This window comes from Bos grunniens, chromosome 27 (genome assembly GCF_055505025.1).
Source record: "Bos grunniens cultivar Pamir isolate PY7600 chromosome 27, Bosgru_T2T1.0, whole genome shotgun sequence".
Taxonomy (NCBI): Eukaryota; Metazoa; Chordata; class Mammalia; order Artiodactyla; family Bovidae; genus Bos; species Bos grunniens.
This window is the reverse complement of record NC_141191.1, coordinates 36,611,237-36,626,323: the sequence shown is the minus strand read 5'-3', so window position 1 is coordinate 36,626,323 and position 15,087 is coordinate 36,611,237. Positions and strand designations below refer to the sequence as shown.

General features: G+C 39.4%; 1 protein-coding gene across 1 annotated transcript in view; it reads right to left on the bottom strand.

Moving 5' to 3' along the window:
- LOC147343800 (disintegrin and metalloproteinase domain-containing protein 18-like) overlaps positions 1-15,087 on the bottom strand; it is a 151,176-nt gene that overhangs the window by 29,509 nt on the left and 106,580 nt on the right. Inside the window, exons 21-22 of the mRNA XM_086380426.1 lie at positions 12,595-12,726; positions 8,609-8,664 (exon numbers count right to left, since the gene is read on the bottom strand). Of these exons, the coding sequence (XP_086236552.1) occupies positions 8,609-8,664; positions 12,595-12,726 (188 nt within the window). The remainder of the gene's footprint in view (positions 1-8,608; positions 8,665-12,594; positions 12,727-15,087) is intronic.

Sequence of the window (15,087 nt, the reverse complement as noted above, 5' to 3'; positions counted from 1 at the left end):
CAATACATCTCATGGCATAAATCTTTTTTTTTATAAATTGCCAATAAGTAGACATAGGTCGATAAATAACAAAAAAGTCATGCTTATTTCATTAGCTTGTTTTCATGAAGTTCAGTACAGTTCAGTTCAGATGCTCAGTCATGTTCGACTCTTTTCGACCCCATGAACCGCAGCACGCCAGGCTTCCCTGTCCATCACCAAATCCTAGAGTCCACCCAAACCCATATCCATTGAGTTGGTGATGCCATCCAACCATCTCATCCTCTGTCGTCCCCTTCTCCTCCTGCCCTCAATCTTTCCCAGCATCAGGGACTTTTCCAATGAGTCAGCTCTTCGCATCAGGTGGCCAAAGTATTGGCGTTTCAGCTTCAACATCAGTCCTTTTAGTGACCACCCAGGACTGATCTCCTTTCGGATGGACTCATTGGATCCCCTTGCAATCCAAGGGACTCTCAAGAGTCTTCTCCAACACCACAGTTCAAAAGCAATTCTTCAGAGCTCAGCTTTCTTTATAGTCCAACTCACATCCATACATGACCACTGGAAAAACCATAGCCTTGACTAGACAGACCTTTGCTGGCAAAGTAATGTCCCTGCTTTTGAATATGCTGTCTAGGTTGGTCATAACTTTCCTTCCAAGGAGCAAGCATCTTTTAATTTAGTGGCCGCAATCACCATCTGCAGTGATTTTGGAGACCCCCCAAAAAAGTCAGCTACTATTTCCACTGTTTCCCCATCTATTTGTCATGAAGTGATGGGACTGGATGCCATGATCTTAGTTCATGAAGTTATCCTGTGCTAAAAACAACCTCCAAATTCCCAGTGCCTTAAAATTCTTTATAAGGACTGTTTACAAGGTTACTGCAAGTTCAGCTCCACATTGCCTTCATTCTGGAACCTCGGAAATGGCATGGTCCCTCCATGGAAACTGTTTCTCATGTAGCTAAAGGAGAAAAATTGCAGAAACACAATAGATCTTAAAGCCTTTGCTTAGAAGCAGTATTCTAGTCTTTGGTTCAAATATCATAAGTTATTTCTATAGACAAGCGTGATATAAATGGGGTATGGAGCTATAATCTTCTCATAAGGTGGATGGTGATTATCTTGGAACAATCTAACATCATATTTATGGTAAACATGAGATAGGTTGGAACCTGAACTCTTTACTGAAATGCTTGACCTGGACAAATGTCTCCTCAAGTAACCAGTGACAGAGGAACTATAAAAGACTAAAAGTAACTGCCTACATGAGCAGTCTGGGCAAGTATGAACAGTAAGACACAAAAAGGCCACAACGTGACTTCTGAGGTGCAAGGAGAAAAAACGGTGCATGATGCTGTACACACCACCACCAAGGGAACCTGCAGACTGTTGCAGACAAGCCAATTCTGACTTCATGTTGGAACTGTTTCTTTGACTTGCTTTTCATTGCTTTTGTTACTGTAATCATACAGAATGGCCTGCCTCAGAGAATCCCACCCCTCTGCCTAACTGTTAACCTTAAGTGCCTTTGTTCAGAACCAGGTGATGCAGATGGCAGGAAGGAAGAAACTAACATGTCTTCTGCCAGAGGCTTTGGAGAAGGCAATGGCACCCCACTCCAGTACTCTTGCCTGGAAAATCCCATGGGCGGAAGAGCCTGGTAGTCTGCAGTCCATGGGGTTGCGAAGAGTCGGACGTGACTGAGCGACTTCACTTTCACTTTTCACTTTCATGCATTGGAGAAGGATATGGCAACCCACTCCAGTGTTCTTGCCTGGAGAATCCCAGGGATGGGGGAGCCTGGTAGGCTGCCGTCTATGGGGTCACAGACTCGGATGTGACTGAAGCGACTTAGCAGCAGCAGCAGCAGCAGCTGCCAGAGGCTTCGCATTCTAGGAGTTGTTTGCAAGATTAATGGCCTTTTTACTTTACTTCCTCACCTCCCCTCATCTCTGATCTATAAGGAATCTGGCATCCAGACTCCAACAAGACAGTTATTTTGAGGTGCTAGCCTGCCATCTTCTCGATCAGCTGGCTCCCTGAATAAAGTCTCTTCTTTGCCTCAACACCTCATTTCTCAGGTTCATTGGCCTGCTGTGTGGTGAGCAGAGTGGCCTTGGACCCACCAGTCACCCCTACTTTCACCCCACTTAAGGAACCAGCCCGCCCTCCTCAGAGAATGAGCAAGGGAACATGTGACTTGTTTTCACTCCCTCCTGCTGCAGCACCAGTCTCAACAAAAGCCTTGCCTGAATTCCTTGTCTGGCCACTTACCAATTTCTACTGACTAAAGTGTCCAAGAACCATAGATTTCACAAGAATTCCAAACATCAAGAAGCCTCTGAAGGCCAGAACAGACACAAACTAGAATGTTAATAGAGTGCTTTTTTCACCAAAACTTTCCTTTTCATATCTCCTTTACTTTCTCTCATTTGTTTTCTAAAAAACTGTTCAGTGATGTATAGTTGGTTTGTATGTTGCATAAGTTTCATGGAAAACTGATTCATATATATATATACACACACACAGGCACAAACACATACACACACACACACACATATATATATACAGAAATGATATATACTGTGTATATCTTTATATATCAGTGCTGCTGCTTTTGAGTCGCTTCAGTCGTGTCTGACTCTGTGCGACCCCATGGACTGCAGCCTACCAGGCTCCCTCGTCCCTGGGATTCTCCAGGCAAGACACTGGAATGGGTTGCCATTTCCTTTTCCAATGCATGAAAGTGAAAAGTGAAAGTGAAGTCACTCAGTTGTGTCCGACCCCTAGAGACCCCATGGACTGCAGCCTACCAGGGTCCTCCATCCATGGGACTTTTCAGGCAAGAGTACAGGGGTGGGGTGCCATTGCCGTCTCCTATATATCAGTATGTGTGTATATATATATATATATATATATATATACACACACACACACACACACACACACATATACCAATAAAAGAATCTGAAAAAAATGTATATATATATATATATATATATGAGAAAATTAAGTGGGACGGAGAAAGTCAAATATTCTATAATATTACTTTTACGTGGAATCTAAAATTGTGATAGAAACGAACTCATTTACAAAACAGAAACAAACTCACAGAAAAGGAGGGAAGGATAAATTAGGAGTTTGGGATAAACAGATATCTCCTATCATAAAACAGATAAACACAAAGGACCTACTGTATAGCACAGGGAACTATATCCAATATCCTACAACAACTTGTTTATTTTCTTTCTTGAAAACTTTTCCTTTTCTTTAATTCAAATACCAAAACTACAGAGCTTCTCAAGAGAAAAATTGATATTTGTCAGTTTATATTCCACACAAAAATCCTGAATGGCCTGTTTTAGATGCAAGCATCTAGAACATGAATTCTGGAACAAGGGTGGAGCTAAGTTTTAATAACTGTGTTCAAATGGAGGTGGTGGAAGTGGGAATCTGAAGTACTTCCCAGAAGAAAGAAATTAGAGGCAAAATGCTTAACAGATATTTGACAAGAATTATTAAAAGGATAAAAACTTAGTTTGTAAGTTTATTCATCCTGGGCTCTTTTTCAAAAACATATGTTTCATTTCTTTATGAAACAACACACCAGTCTGCCTTAATCAGTGACATAAGGAAAATACAAATGAGCACTGAAAGAAAGACAACATCCAATGAAAGAAAAATAAACAACAAAAAAGAAGGCAAAATTTAAATTTTAGTTTCTAATGAAGTAGCACTAATGGACAAAGATCTTAATTTGAAGAAAAATTAATACGTTTTCAAGGGAGATCATCCCAAGGGAAAAAAAAAAGATACCCTGAAACTGAAACACATGACAGTTAATACTCAATTACCCAATAAGTGTATCTAAAAGAATCTGCTTACTGGAAAAAGAACTACAGGTCTAGCCGATAAAGGGGAGGGTAAAGAATCCTCCAGCCAATGCACAGATGCAACAAATGCAGGCTTAGTCCCTGGTTCGGGAAGATCTCCAGCACAAGGAAATGGCAACCTACTCCAGTATTCTTGCCTGGGAAATCCCATGGACAGCCTGGAGGGCTATATAGTCCTTGGGGGTGCAAAGAGTCACACAAATGAGCATACACACACACCTCAATAAAGAGGGAAATCACTGGTAAAATGCACATCAAAAATAAATATTTGATCAAATTGATAGAATAAATTATGATATGGAGCACAGAGAAGTCAGACTCAGGATGAAAACATAGATTCCCCACAGAAGAAAAAAATGTGTAGGGGCTGAAATTAAAATGAAAAATTAAGGCACTTGGGCTATATCAAGGGGTATTATTGTAATACACACACACAAACTTGCACTCACCCACACATGGACAAAATTAATATGGACTGCATCAAATTTCAAAAAATTATATAAAAGAAATATGACACAAATTCAACACATTGACAAAATGCTATTCAATTATAAGAACAGAAGACATCTGCAGGTAGGCAATTCAGCCATTTGCACATCTCATCTGAAGAAAATAATCTGAAACTATTCTAACTAAACAATACCTGAGTCACCATAAAGCTGCAATAAAAAGAAAAAAATAAAAGAGAAGCTTTGAAAAAAGCTGGAAAATGCAATGTGATAAGGCCCACATGGGGTCTCATTGATAAGATGGCTCATTATGTCACCCTTGCAAACAAAGAACAAAATCACAGTGATCTGTGAGACTGACCAAATTGCCCAAATGGCATCCTGTTATCTCATTGGTGCCCATCATCTCAAAGATGCAAGACCACCAGATTCCAGACCTCCGGCTGCATGACCATCCCTTCAGAGAATTTTTCATTGGTGGGGTATAAGTAGGACTCCGTCAGAAAGGGAGGACGCTGGTTCTCTTTAAGAACCAGTCACCTTCTCTTTTCCCTCTAATAAATTTCCCTTTTCTTGCCTGACTGTCTGGCTCGCTCTCATTTTCTCTGCACTCACCTTAGACAATGCTGTTGTTGAAGAAACTGAAAGCAGTGTATTTACATCTTAAATGGAAAAAGAATTATAAAAAATATTATAGGATGTTATGCTATCACTTCAGGATCTGAGAGACACAAAAGAGGAAGGTGAGAATCTATGAGAGAAAATATGAACAAAATGATTACCTGAAAATTTTGTTGTATAGCAATGAATCCCAAAAACAAAGGAAGAAAACAATCAATAGTCTATGTGGCATATTTGCAACATATAGAAGCAATAAAGTGTTAATATTTACAGAAAACAAAATTTCCCACAGATTGATCATGGAAAAAGAAACAGAAAAAGAGAAAGATAAAGACATAGAAAATAAATGAAAACCAATTTCTCCCCCAAACAGCTTCGCATAAGCCAGTTAATGAGAATGGTCAGCAAACACTGGGAAAGATACTATCTGTCATTAATAACCAGAGAAGTGCATATTAAAACAACAATAAAATAACATTTGTTATCCACTAATTAACAAAAATGAGTGAAGATACTCATTTTGTTGAGAATGTACAAAGCAGAAATGCTTTTAAATTATCATCATGAGTAAAACTTGGTTATAAGTGTTTTGAAGAAAAAAACTGCAAGTATATAGCAGTTGAGAATTTTCTTATTTATAATCATAATCCCTCAGTTTCACTGGGACCTGGGAAGTCATTGCCAGGGATGTCTACGAGAGAGCTGTTCTTGCTGTAAATGAGGGAGGATAAATAATTTATGAGATAAAGAAATTTGATGACTACATTTGCATTTTAAAAAACAAACTTCTTTTGCACACATCAATATGAATAAATCTCAACAAGTGAAATTAGGCAAAATGTTGCATGACAGTTCAGTTTAGTTCAATCTTAGTTTTCTGAATGTTGAGCTTTAAGCCAACTTTTTCACTCTCCCCTTTCACTTTCATCAAGAGGCTCTTTAGTTCTTCTTCACTTTCTGCCATAAGGGATGACAAACAACCACAAAACCGAAACCACATACAATAAAACAGTTAAGTATCTATTGCTCACACTTTTACGTGCCAGTAGCCATGACAACTCTGCTAACTGTGGCCAGGCTTGCTCAGTGGTATAGGATTTAGCTGAATATTGGATGATGTAGGGATAAATAATGCACTGTGGCTGTGATCCATATGTCTTTAACCTTCCAGCAAGCTAAGCTCAAGCATATTCTTATGGGGATGACAGGAAAGCAAGATGGAAAATAGAAAAGCAGGAGAGCTTTTTTAAGCCTCTGTTGACATCAAGCCAGTCAACATCACTCTGCCCAAAATAAGTGGCATAGCCCCAAACGTGGCTAGTAATTTGCCAGGCACTAAGGTAAAATGAAAATGTGAGGTCTCTCATTCAAAAGTATTGAGAACCTCAGGACAGTATCAGTAGAGCATGAATCCAAGCACAAGGCCCTTCTAACCTTGGGCTCTTCACACCCATCATGTTGGCCTTGTGTAGATAAACTCAGACCCACAAGACTGAGGCAGACGTTGAGTTGTACACACTCCACTTCTTGATGAGAGGAAATCAAAGTTATATGGCAAAGAATGAATATACAGGGAAAGACAATAAATTGGTGTCACTTTCATGTCTCATCATATTAAGGAGCACCCTTACCTAGCCTTCTGAACCATGAGTGCATATGTGTTAAATTGTTTCAGTCATGTACAACTCTGGAACCCTATGGGACTGTAGCCTGCCAGGCTGCTTTGTCCATGGGACTCTCCAGGCAAGAACACTGGCGTGGGTTGCCATGCCTTCCTCCAGGATATCTTCCCAACCCAGGGATTGGGAACCTACTTCTCTTATGTCTCCTGCATTGGCATGCAGGTTCTTTACTACTAGAGCCACCTGGGAAGCTCTTTCTGAACCATAAAGAACTGTTTAAGGGACTATACAATACTGTGCCATTTATATCTATTTAAACAAATCATCAGAACATGATTTTTATTGATCTTTAGACATGGATGAAAGATGCTTAAAATGTGGCAGAAGAATATGTATCAATAGCATAATTGCAATTAGCACTGAGGATTGAGAGTGCTGAAGAGGTCTGTGCATGGGAATAAAATATTTCACTATTGTGGCCATACACACTTTCTTTAACATGTAGGAAAATGCTTATATGAGCACCATTCATGGCAAGAACTTGATTGTTTATATTATCCTCAGAAGTTTCCTTTTTAATTTGTATTCATTCATAGAAAAAAAAACCACCAATATAAAAAACAGCATGATATAAACTATGGACTCTGGGTGATAATGAATGATTTGTCAATGTAGGATCTTCAATTACAGCAAATATATAACTCTGGTGGGGAATGTTGATAATGGAGGAAGCGATGCTTGTGCTGGGGCTGAGGATATATGGACATCTCTGTGCCTTCCCACTCAATTTTACTGGGAGCTGAAAGCTGCTCTAAAAAATAAAGTATATTAAAATGATAATAAGGAATATTAAGAAAATTAGGTGAACAGGCAAACCAGATACAGGAAAACACAAACAGTCAATCAATATTTAGAAAAATCATTTAGGAAAATACAACCTGACCTTAAGATGAGATACACTATCTTAGCACATTATGCATGCTTTTGAAAATCTAAAGTGCTAGAGTCTTTTTAGAAAGTAACTCCCAATATCTCTCAAAATCTTTACATGCTATAAAAGGTTGGTAATAAAGAAGGCCTACTTTAGAGGTGGTTGTGAAAATTAACCAGTTACTAGGTACAAATTAGGTGCCTAGAAATACGTCTGGAAAATGGTGCCTGCTCAATAAATGTCACTAACTGTTGCTGTTGTCATTATTATTATTACTACTAATACTACTACTATTATCAACAGCCATCCTTCTTGATCCAGAAGCCCATTTATTGATATCAAGTCTATGAAACAAAATCCCTATTATAAGAATACAGAGAGAAGGATATATATTGTCAGAGTTTATAGTGACAATCCCTGGAAATAAACTCATTTCCCATCAATGGTACATACTATGAGATTTATTAAAAATGAGTAAAAATATATACATAAAATAAGAAAATAAATGCTGTTATTAAATAAGACACTTGCAGAACCCTATTTCCTTTTGTGAAAAGAAACCCTTTTTTTGGGTAGGTTTCTAATGTTTTATTTCAGGTAAGGATGCAATTTGGAATAGAAAACCATAGAATGATAAACACAGGTTATTTATATTGGTTTCCTCAGAGTGAAAATAGAAATCTGAAGACATAAAAATATATACTACAGCAAAATAAGATAAAACAAGAGTGTAATACCAAGTAAAATGCATAAAGTCATAAAATTATGTTAAATGACATGAAATAAACAAACTGAATTATAGGCAGATAAAATTAGTCCCTGAATAGCTGCAATTGTAGATACATTTTAAGGAGTTACATAAAATGATTGTGATGGATCTGATATTCTTTAACATTTACATCATTAAATTACAGTTGAGTTTGAATATTAGACTTAAAATCTCAAGATAAAGACTGGAAAATCTAGTCTTTGGAAAATCTAGACATGAATCACCAAGACTTAACATATTAAATATAATCCTCATGCAATCTTCAACGTTTAGGCTCTAAATGTAGGCTCAGTCATTAAGAAACTAAAAGCAACTCTATGAAAAGAAGACTGGCCACTTACTGTTTTTCAAGATGGAGGGTTTGTGTTTTCCTGCCAATTTTGATGGAATAGGTAACCTATAGCAAAGTATTCAGAGAGAAAGTAATGATTAGATATTTAAAAACCCTAAAAGTACATCTCTTCCTTCTTTTCCTTTTCCTTAGTCTATCTCACCAAATGTTCTGTTTTTTTACATTCTTCTCAGAAATCAGCTTTTGGCAATGGGAATCCAGGCTGCTTCAATTTAATTTCTCTTTCATTAATTCTACTTCTTAAGCAGCATTGTTAAGAATTTTAAGGTTATAATTATTTTTCTAATTTTTAAATTTCAAACCTTTTTTTAGTACCATATATTTGTGACTATAAATTATGCTTCCATACCATTTTCAGAGTGCAATTCAAAATTTTTTATGTAATTTCTTCATTCTAGTTCATTGTTTAATTATTTAGCATCCATTATGATTTATGATTTCTCCTTCAGCCCATGAACCATGTACATTATTAAATTTCCAAATACATTTTTCAGTCTTTTTGTTAAGTTTAAACCTAATTGTATTGTTCCCAAATAATGAGCTCTGTACGATCACTATATGCTTTTCATTTATTTTTACTTTTTCATTTATTATGCATGTGTGCATTCTCAGCTGTGTCCCTGTGGACTGTAGCCCACAAGATTCTTCTATCCATGGGATTATCCAGGCAACAATATTGGAGTGAGCTGCCATTTCCTCCTCCAGAGGACCTTCCCGACCCAGAGATCAAACCAGTGTCTCCTCTGTCTCCTGAGTTGGCAGATGATTACCACTGAGCCACCTGGGAAGCCCCTTATTTTCCTTGTTGTGGTCAATTTTGTTGAGTGACACTGCATATTCTTCAGAAGTATGAGAAGCATTCTTCAGAAGCATTATTTACAGTGGAGACAGAACATAAGTACATATCAATTACAAAAGCTTTATCTATTTCTGGGGATACTGAGAAGTCTGGTTGTTTCTGATTCTTAGCTAAGACAAGACCCTAACGGTCTATTTAGGGTTCAAAACTCCCCTGGTCAAAGTTAGTTCTGTTGTTTTTCCACAACTAGTTCAATAAGGCTGGCTTGGCTTCTTAAAACTTCACTGAAAACTTTGTAAGGAGTTCTCCCAAAGCCAAGATTCCTCCTATAAATCTTGTGATTTTTAGCCAGAGACTCAACATATTCCCAGAGCAGAGAGCTTGGGTTCATGTGGAACTAGCTCATCGGGGATGCTGCACGGATTCTTGATATTTGCTTGAATTCTTTCTCTTGCTGCAATATAGGTTGTATCATTAAATAAAAACCTCCTACGTGATGTCCATAGAATTGAGTGAGTCAAAACAAAGAGCAGAAAAACAATACATAAGCTTCATTTGGTTCAATTTATTCATTGACAGAATGCTTATTTTTGTTGTTCAAATGTTTCTTCTTCTTAAACATTTTATGATTGTCCAATCAACATTTGAGATAACCATTTACATATCTCTCTATGGAAATGGATTTGAAATTTTCTCCTTGTCATGTTATCGGTTTTCATGTTATATATGCTGAGAATGTTTTATTAAATTCATACAAATTTGGAATTTTTATCTGTTTCATGTGAACTGAATATTTTAAAGTAATGATGCTTTTTCACGCTGGGGGTGTGTGTCTGTGTGCATGTGTGTGCACCAAAAGCTGTCTTTTTCCTGCTATTATCATGGGTCCTCATGTTTTCTTTGTTAGCATTTCCAAGTGTACATTCGTTATACTCTCTTAAACATTTCAGCATCTCCAGATATTCAATGGGGGGCGGGGGCTGTAATAGCTTTTATGAATACACAATTGCTGGTGTTTATTGGTGCCACAAAGTGAGCCAGTCAGAAGTTGATGTATGGCAAAATCAATACAATATTGTAAAGTAATTAGCCTCCAATTAAAATAAATTAATAAAAAGAAGTAGACCATTCAGCCTATAAAACCTGCCCCAGTGTCTAACATAATTTTTCAGTTGACAATTGCAGATGTTCCTCTCAGAGCTTGCTACTGGGATTCTAATTGTTGGATTCTTATCCCATCCCTGTGCTTCTTTACACCAATATTTCTCTCTTCTTGAAAACAAAGTGGCCTCTCCAAAGTTGCTAACTCTTATTAAAATAGAAGTCAAAACCAGAAAAAGACTGACAACTAACAAAATTATTCCAATAGTCAACATGCCGAAAGGCATCTCTTGTTAAGGCTTAACCAAAAAATACCTGTTCGAAGTGAAGCATTCATTTAGGATGTTCACAAGAGCAGAAGAGGAGAAGCCTGAAGAGGAGATATGGAGAGGCCTCAGGAAGATAGGCATCACTATTTTTGTGAATGGGAGTCAAATATAATGCAAATTCTCTGGTAGACCTTTTCAATATGTACCAATTTTGTGGGTTTTTTTTTTTTTTTTTTTTTTACAGTGGCTAGCCTGTTGATCCTACCAAGATGACTATTCAAGAAGGTTTATGAAACTATCTGCTATGCTTAGTCGCTCAGTTGTGTCCAAGTCTTTGCAATCCCCTGGACTCTAGCCTGCCAGACACTTCTGTCCATAGGAATTTTCCAGGCATGAATACTAGAGTGGGTTGCCATGCCTTCCTCCAGGGGATCTTCCTAACCTAGGGATCGAACCCAGGTCTCCAGTATTGGAGGCAGATTCTTTACTGTCTAGCCACCAAGGAAGCCCATGAAACTATCTACATGTCTAAAATGTGTTACACTATGTTACATATAAGATTTCCAACAGTTAGGGAAAATAATGTCAGAGCTATATTATCATAAAAATAATCATAACTCTACCCATAAGAGATAAAGTCAATTGCAATTCTCATACATGCTCATTAAAAATATATATGCATGTGTGTATGCATGTCTCTAAAACTTCAGTCTCCTTCAAATTTACTGTCTTTAGAAAATGAGGTGGCCATTCACCTTCTTAACAAGTCTCTGTACTGTCTACAATTCATTTTACAATGTACATACTGCACGTTTTACTATGTTAATCGAATAAAAAATAACATTACAAAGATCTATATATGCACATGTGTGTAAATACAGGCATGAAGATATTCTTTATATATTGTCCTTTTAAAATCATGCTACAACATAAATATTGGTATGGCCTCTCTTACATAGAAGGCATTTTTAAATGTACATCTTTTATAGAAAACAATCTGGTAGACTGTAGATGCCTTTTTGTGTGACAAGAACTCAAGGCATCTTTTCCCTCTGAGTCTATTTCATAACGTTCATCTATTACTTGAGAAATGAAAACAATGTCATTAGAAGACGAAATTTCAACAAGGGATATGCATGCATTGATTTGGGTCTTGCATTCTAGTAAAAAAACAAACAAACAAACAAAACATATTTTTTAAGTTATCTCAACTACATGCGTTTTTGAAATTCCACTGTCAATATCTGTCCCAGTCTTCTGTGGCACTGTAATTTGTAGAAGTGATGTTTGAGTCTGCAGTAAGGAAGAGAGTGAGCATCCCCCAGTTCAGAATTCATTCTTATTTGTCCTTTCCTATCACATCACTTGTGGATCTTCCAAGCCCCAGTGGGCGTGCGCACACACACACATACACACACACATACGCCAAAAATCATACTGTGTAGGGTTTTAAGAAGAGGTCCCCAGGACCCCATCCAGGATCCTCTCCCTACCCCCAACCCCACCCCATCTCCCTGGAAGACCTGTGTCCCCGTCAACTATCCCAGTCCTGCTCTGAGCCCTCTGACCAGCGGGCCTTGCAGAACCCTGAAACTGAGCAGGACTCCAACCAAGCCCGGGATTCCTCAGCCTGACCTGGGCTTCTGGGGCCAGGAGGGCAATGCCCTCCACCCGCGCCAAGGGACACTGTGACGATGGGCCCCCTTCCTATCCGGCAGGGTCCTCACTTACCATGGCCCACGGAGGCCAGCCGGCCCAGCCCTGTGAGGACTAGCAGGAGAGATAACATTGCGTGACCCGCCTCACCTCAGGGAAGGCGGTTGACTGGAGATGACTCTCGGGGTTCACCAAGCGCGGGGAGTGGGGATTGGGAGCAGGACCTGGGAGGGGCGGGGCTGGCTCTGAGGGGCGGGGCTGAGGCGGAGGGGCGGGATGAAACTAGGGGGCGGGGCGGCAGTGAAAAGAGGAGGGGAGGGGCTGAGGCGGGGTGAGACTGGAGGGCGGGACAGGAGAGGGGAGGAGCATGCCTCAGGGGCTGGCCTGGGGCAAGCTGGGCAGGCAGGTGGAGAAGGCAGGTCTGTTGGCGGGTTGAATGGAGTGAGGGATGGAAGTGCAGCTGTGCATTGGGCCTCTCCCCAGCTTGGGAACCAGGATTTGCGGCCCACTGGAGAGGTCCACCAGCGGCTAGGTGTATTTGGGAGTCACAAGGAGACTGTTTTGAACTGTGGTGTTGGAGAAGACTCTTGAGAGTCCCTTGGACTGCAAGGAGATCCAACCAGTCCATCCTAAAGGAAGTCAGTCCTGAATATTCATTGGAAGGACCGATGCTAAAGCTGAAACTCCAATACTTTGGCCACCTGATACAAAGAACTGACTCCTTGGAAAAGACCTTGATGCTGAGAAAGATTGAAGGTAGGAGGACAAGGGGACAACAGAGAGTGAGATGGCTGGATAGCATCACCGACTCGATGGACATGAGTTTGAGTAAACTCCGGGAGTTGGTGATGGACAGGGAGGCCTGGCGTGCTGCAGTCCATGGGGTCGCAAAGAGTTGGACACGACTGAGCAACTGAACTGAACTGAAGGAAGACTTCTTCCTGCCCAAGTGCACTTTATTTTCAAAAATTTGACATTTTCAGTGTATTTAGGGATAGCATAAGGGTTACAAAACACTTTCTCCTCTTCATGTAAGCATTTTGTTGGTGAAGAGCTTAGCTATATTAGTAGTCCATGTCATAGCGTTCTGGTACAATGGCTGAATGACTAGGGAAAGAAAAAGAAAATACAAATTTATAATCTGTTTAGTAGTAGACAGTTTCATACTTTAACTATATCTACTGTCAGATTTCTCTTTTAAGTCTCAGATCAAAACAGGCACTCAAAGGAACAGAGAGAGTGAAAAATAAAGAATCAACGGATTCCAGTTGTACAAGTTACATTTAGAAAAGGCAGAGGAGCCAGAGATAAAATTGCCAACATCCGTTGTATCATAGAAAAAGCAAGAGAATTCCAGAAAAACATCTACTTCTGCTTCATTGACTACCCTAAACCCTTTGACTGTGTGGATCACAACAAACTGTGGAAATTCTTAAACAGATGGGAATACTAGGCCACTTTACCTGCCTCCTGAGAAACCTGTATGCAGGTCAAGAAGCAACAGTTAGAAATGGACATGGAACAACAGACTGATTCAAAATTGGGAAAGGAGTACGTCAAAGCTGTATATTGTCACCCTGCTTATTTAACTTATATGCAGAGTACATCATGAGAAATACCAGGCTGGATGAATCAAAGCTGGAATCAAGATTGCTGAGAGAAATATCAATAACCTCAGATATGCAGATAACACCACCCTTATGGCAGGAACCAAAGAAGAACTAAAGAGCCTCTTGATTAGGGTGAAAGAGGAAAGTGTAAAAGCTGACTTAGAACTCAACATTCAAAAAACTAAGATTATGGCAGCCGGCCCCATTACTTTTTGCCAAATAGATGGGAAAAGTCTGGAAAAAGTGTCAGATTTTATTTTCTTAGGCTCCAAAATCACTGCAGACAGAGACTGCAGCCACAAAATTATAAAAAGCTTTCTCCTTGGAAGGAAAGCTATGAGAAACCTAGACAGCATATTAAAAAGCAGAGACATCACTTTGCTGACAAAGGTCATATAATCAAAACTGTTTTTTCCGGTAGTCATGTACGGATGTGAGAGTTGGACCATAAAGAAGGCTGTTTTGTGCAGTCACTCAGTCGTGTCCACCTCTTTGTGACGCCATGGACTGCAGCACACGAGGCTTCCCTGTCTTTCACTATCTCCTGGAGCTTGCTCAAACTCATGTCCATTGAGCCAGTGATGCCATCCAACCATCTTATCCTCTGTCATGCCTTCTCCTCCTGCCTTTAATCTTTCCCAGCATCAGGGTCTTTTCTAATGAGTCAGCTCTTCACATCAGGTGGCCAAAGTATTGGAGCTTCAGCTTCAGCATCAGTCTAAAGAGGGCTGAGCACTGAAGAATAGATACTTTTGAAATGTGGTTCTGTAGAAGACTCTTGAGAGTCCCTTGGATTACAAGGAGATCAAACCAATCAATTCTAAAGGAAATTAACCCTGAATATTCACTGGAAGGACTGATGCTGAAGCTGAAGCTCCAATGCTTTGGCCACCTGATACGAAGAGCAGACCATTGGAGAAGACACTCATGCTGGAAAGATTTAGGGCAGGAGGATAAGAAAGCAACAGTGGATGAGATGGTTGGATAGCATCATCAGCTCAGTGGACATGAGCTTGAGCAAACTCTGGGAGAT